General features: G+C 43.9%; 1 protein-coding gene across 1 annotated transcript in view; it reads left to right on the forward strand.

Annotated features, from left to right (window-relative positions):
- The window catches only part of TAF1B (TATA-box binding protein associated factor, RNA polymerase I subunit B), a 98892-nt gene extending 93993 nt beyond the window's left edge, over nt 1–4899 (forward strand). The window contains exons 14-15 of the mRNA XM_038772829.1: nt 1023–1245; nt 4254–4899. Of these exons, the coding sequence (XP_038628757.1) occupies nt 1023–1245; nt 4254–4461 (431 nt within the window). The 3' untranslated portion in view covers nt 4462–4899. The remainder of the gene's footprint in view (nt 1–1022; nt 1246–4253) is intronic.
- The last annotated feature ends 1101 nt before the right edge of the window (nt 4900–6000 follow it).

Here is a 6000-nt window from a genome sequence, read left to right on the forward strand (position 1 = left end):
AGAGAAGGAGGTAAGGCGACGTGGATGGAGACGGGGGAGGAGGAGGAGAGGAACAATAGTAATCATTTGGGAAGTTGTAAAGTGCTTATTATGGGTCAAGCACTGTGCTAAGCACTGGAGTAGATACAAAAAGAGCAGGTCACACACAGTCCCTGTCCCACATGGAGCGCTTACTCTATGTGGGAGGGAGACAGGTATCCCCATTTTTATAAATAAGAAAACTGAGGTACAGAGAAGTTAAGCAGAGAGGCAGCGTGGCTCGGTGGAAAGAGCCCGGGCTTTGGAGTCAGAGGTCATGGGTTTGAATCCCGGCTCCGCCACATGTCTGCTGTGTGATCTTGGGCAAGTCACTTAACTTCTCTGAGCCTCAGTTACCTCATCTGTAAAATGGGGATGAAGACTGTGAGCCCCACATGGGACAACCTGATCACCCTGTGTCCTCCCCAGCGCTTAGAACAGTGCTTTGCACATAGTAAGCACTTAACAAATGCCAATTATTATTATTAAGCGTCTCATAGCAGGAAAGTGGCAGATGCAGGACCCAGCCCTCTGATTCCCAGGACCGTATTCCTCCCCCTGGGCCATATGAAGTCGTTTGGGTTGTTGTTTTGAGCATTGAGCCCAATTTCCTCCCTAGAAATCTAAGATGATGGCTTTTTCTTGTCGTTTTTCCCATCTGAACGTGTTAATGTCCAATCAGAGATGCCCAGCTATAGAAACAGGATTTAACTTGCTTTGTAGAAACAACATTCATTCATTCGATCTTTTTTTATTGAGCGCTTACTGTGTGCAGAGCACTGTACTAAGCTCTTGGGAAGTACAAGTTGGCAACATGGTTTTGGAGATGGGCAAATTTCAGTACAGAGGACTCTGCAGGGCAGACGTCTGCTAAACGCGAAAATACCGGGTAAACTACACCACAGACTGATTTTCTCTCGAAAATATGGGAAACGTCAAACTTGTTACCAGGTCAGGAATGTGACTGCACTTTGCGGCTTAATCCTTGTTTTCTCGTACTCCAGAAATGGTAGTGAACCTTCAGAAACAGTTTAGCGCCCTTGCCGATTCAACGCCAAGGGTTGAAAAGACTAGCCCTTCAAGCTTCCAGTTCATCTGGACTAAAGAAGATGCAGAGGTGCCCTGTTTTCATGGGCATAGCCTTGAAGGAGTCCTGAAACAGAAAGACAAGTCACTGGTGACTGTGAACTCACTGTATTGGCTCAGTACCCGGAAATTCTGCAAGAGGTATGTAATAGTTAATAATAATTGCGGTATTTGTTACGTGCCTATTATGTGTCAATCGCTGTACTAAACGCTGGGGTAATAATAATAATAATAATAATAATGGCATTTGTTAAGCGCTTACTATGTGCAAAGCACTGGTCTACCGGATAATTAAGTCAGACGAAGCCTCTGTCCCAGGTGAGCCTCACTGTACAGGGGGAAGCAACAGAGTAATAAAGTAGTGGAATATTTGATTTAACCTAAAATGCTTCTTCATTTTTTTTAAAAAAAAAGAATTTTTCTGATAAAAAAAAAGCGGGTGAAATTTAGAATGGTAAGTAGAGTAAAATATAAAGGACAATGTTCACTAATGGGTGATGGCACATTTGCTACTAAAATATTCAGTGAGCCTGAAAGGGAGCTGGTCCTCAAGAGGGGGGGATGTGTAGAATTAAACCAGAACTCCCCATTCACCTTTCCTTACTTTAGCTAAACGGTTCTACAAAGAAGTTCCAGTGTTGATGGAAAAGTGCATTTCGAAGGCTTGACGATACATAAGTAGATGAAAACCTTCACCGTGCCTGTATGCCTGGGCGTATTTTCTTTCCGCCCGTCTAGAAAGATAAACCTAACAACCGGCACCTAACAAAACTTGTGGTGTCTTTTAGACTGTGAGCCCACTGTTGGGTAGGGACTGTCTCTCTATGTTGCCAACTTGTACTTCCCAAGCGCTTAATACAGTGCTCTGCACACAGTAAGCGCTCAATAAATACGATTGATTGATTGATTGATTGAGGGGACACCTTGCAGAAAAGTGACGTGTTTCTAGAATCCCATACCCCTAGTTCCGTCTCCCCAAACTGCACTACAAAATATGATAGTTCTGTTCAAGTGAGACTCGGTGCTGGAATAGAAGTCATAGTGCAGTTTGGGATTCAGGTATATTGGCAAATCCCACTAAACCCATTCCCCTTCCCAACTTCAACCCCACAATCCTTCCCGTCCCAGAGTCCCGCAACTCGAGAATCTTCCTCAAGAGCTGCCTTTCAGCTCTCTCCTCCAAACAGACACCTGCTAAATCCTGCCGGTTCTTGCTGGACAACATTTCCTGGATCCGCCCGGCCCCCTTCCCCTCCACACAAACAACCCCCACCGTGGTTCAGACAGTCTTCTTGTCACGGTTCGATTGGTGAATCAGTCTCTTCTCTGGTCTCCCTGCCTCCAGCCTCCACCCTCTTCAATCCACGCTAGAAGCTGCTGCATGAATCATCGACTTGAAATATCACCCAGCCCAAATCCCTCCTCAGAAGTCCCCAGTGACTCCCCACCTTCCTCTGCCTCCAGCAGAAACTCTGTATCACTGGCTTCAAGGCTCTCCACTCTCTTCCTCCATCTTATAATCAACTGCCCTCACCCATTACTCAGCTCACACTGGTCACCCCTCCCAAAGTCACCATTTTATTCTTCCTTGCTTCAATTTTCCCTCCTCTGACCCTCCGTTTACACTTTTCCCTGAACCTGGAAATTCCTCCTCTCCCAAATTGGCCAGACCACGGTTGTCAGAGCTGTCTTAAAAGCCCGTGTCCTTCTGGAAGCCTTCCCTGATTAATTCACATCTCCTAAACACCACCTTTAATAATTTGTCCCCCTCTCCATCCCCCCACCTTACCTCCTTCCCTTCCCCACAGCACCTGCTTATATGTATATATGTTTGTACATATTTATTACTCTAGTTATTCATTTATTTTACTTGTACATATCTATTCTATTTATTTTATTTTGTTAGTATGTTTGGTTTTGTTCTCTGTCTCCCCCTTTTAGACTGTGAGCCCACTGTTGGGTAGGGACTGTCTCTATATGTTGCCAACTTGTACTTCCCAAGCGCTTAGTACAGTGCTCTGCACACAGTAAGTGCTCAATAAATACGATTGATTGATTGATTGATTTGTAACTGACTTCTATCCTCAGCATTTATGCATATTTTTGTTTGTCTTTGAATATTTGTTATTTCAATAGTCGAGTGTTTATTCAGGTCTTTTACCATCTTCATCACTGTGGTATTTGTTAAACACTTACTATGTGCCACACAGTGTGCTAAGCACTGGGGTATTTACAGTGCAGTCAGATCAGACACAATCCTTGTCCCTCACCCTAATACATTTGTACTACATCCTGCTCCGTCCCTGTTCTTCCTTCTGCTCCCATTATTTGTAAATAATTTGTGTGTGTGTGTGTTTGTGCTTAGTGCTCCTTGAGGGCCGGGGATGTGTGTCTTATTTGTAGTCTCTCAAATGCTTAGTACAGTGTTTAGCACTTAGAAGACACTCAGTACATGCAATTAATTGAATTATTTAATTGTGGAATTTATTAAGTGCTTATCATGTGCAGTGCACTGTAATCTTAATAATAATAATTATGGCACTTAAGTGCTATGTGCCAGGCACTATACTAAGCACTGGGACTCACAGTCTCAATCCCCAGTTTACAGATGAGGGAACTGAGGCCCAGAGAAGTGAAGTGACCTGCCCAAGATCACACAGCAGACACGTGGGGGAGCCGGGATTAGAACTCATGACCTCCCAGGCCCGTGGTCTAGCCTCTGTGCCATGCTGCTTCTCAAGTGCTGGCGTATATACAAGATAATCAAGTTGCACATTGTCCCTTGCCCAACATGGGGCTCACAGTCTACGTAGGAAGGAGTAGGATTTAATCCACTTTTTACAGCTGAAGAAACTGAGGCACGGAGAAGGGAAGTGCCCAAAGTGGCAGCAGGCAGAATTAGAACCCATGTCCTCTCACTCCCAGGCCCGTACTCTTTCCACTAGACCATACCGCTTCTCATTGAAGAACTGATTGATCATGGGGCATGGAAGAAATTATGTCAAATATTTCTACCTTGACTTATAAATTAAGCCCAGTAAAATAAGTTCGGTAAATTATTTTGAGAAGATTGGAACTGCAGATTTAACTGATTTATAATTCATTCAAAAGATATGCTATTGTTAATTCTTGCTCTTTTTTCTTTTTAGCTTATGTAATCATGTGACAGTCTATGAAGAATCGAATTTTTCCAGGAGCTACCAGTTTGTACTAAATATTTTCTCCTTTCTGTTGAGGATAAAAGCTTCTCTTCTCCATGAAGAGGTGAGCTTGATTGAACAGAGACTTTTTAGTAAAAAATATGAGAAACAAAGGACAACCCCTCAAATCCGAAGAAGTGGGAAGATCTTGAAGTGATAAATTCAGATACGCCGTATTTGATAATTACCATTGCCCACCTTCGTGTTTCAGAAGACTACCCTGGGTGTGTTTCACCTTGGTGTTTGTGTAAAATTGGCTTAAAGCATGAAAGCCAGAAACTAGATTAATAAAAAGATGCGAGGAGACGAAAATGCCAATAGGATGAGATTGTGTTTTCATTTATTTTATGCTTCTTCCTAAAGAGGTACGTGAGAGAAATGCGAGGAAAGGTGACTGCCAAGAATGACTGTTAGAGGTGATTACTGAAATTTTCTCACGAATGTTGAATCAGAGCCAGAAAGAAACCTTTTTTGGCATCCAAGGGAAATATCGTATGTTTGAAATACGGGGGAATGACAGGCGAATCATTTTCACAAAACATTCTGTAATTGAAAATACAGCTCTCGTTTCGGGAAGAATTGAAAGCCTGAGACTGCGAATTCGTTTTATTTTAACACATGATTAAACTTGTTTCTGAAAGAAAGCCGGTGGCCGCTTGGAGCTGAGATTTTCTGGGGTTGGCCCACCGATTTGAAATGAGCTCAGCGCAGCGGGACCCACCCGAAGGGCTCCGTACGCGGTTAGGTGGGCCTTTCCCGAGCCGTGGAGTTCAGTCCGTGACCCAAGAGAAGAACTTCAAGTCTGAGGTCGTGCCGAGGGTCACGATCCCCGATCTAGGCGGAAGGAACGGGAAGCGCAGAAAAGGAGACAGAGTACATAGCTGTGAAGAAATTCCAGAGAGCCTGAAATCGATCATTCTGCGTCACTGAGGATGCTCCAACAAGGAACGCAGGTGAAAAACGCCTCTTCGTGCCATCGGTGATGAGGCTGGGTGCATCAGCACCCAGCGTGGCTCAGTGGAAAGAGCCCGGGCTTTGGAGTCAGAGGTCATGGGTTCAAATCCCGACTCCGCCACTTGTCAGCTGGGTGACTTTGGGCAAGTCGCTTCGCTTCTCTGGGCCTCCGTTCCCTCCTCTGTCAAATGGGGATGAAGACTGTGAGCCCCACGTGGGACAACCTGATTACCTTGTATCTACCCCAGCGCTTAGAACAGTGCTGGCACATAGTAAGCGCTTAATAAATGCCAACATTATTATTATTATTATTATTATAATGTGCTTTGCACATAGTAAGCGCTCAATAAATGCCATTATTATTATTATTATTATTATTATTATTATTATTATTATTAAGGCTAGAAAAAGAGCCAGGCTTCACACAGGGTGACAGGAAGTCAGGAACCAGAGAAGAGAAGTTGGGCGGTGGGGAGGCTGCGGAGATACCAGCGCTTAGGACAGTGCTTTGCACATAGTAAGCGCTTAACAACTTGTTATGTTGCCAACTTGTACTTCCCAAGCGCTTAGTAAAGTGCTCTGCACACAGTAAGCGCTTCAATAAATACAATTGATTGATTGATTAACAAATACCATCGTAAGTAAGGAGAAAAGCACCCCAAATAGGCTTACTCTCACAAATTCACACACACACACTGATGAAAACATATTTAACCAACTAAACACTCTTGGTACAGAGCAG

This window comes from Tachyglossus aculeatus, chromosome X1, assembly GCF_015852505.1.
Source record: "Tachyglossus aculeatus isolate mTacAcu1 chromosome X1, mTacAcu1.pri, whole genome shotgun sequence".
In the NCBI taxonomy this organism is placed as follows: domain Eukaryota; kingdom Metazoa; phylum Chordata; class Mammalia; order Monotremata; family Tachyglossidae; genus Tachyglossus; species Tachyglossus aculeatus.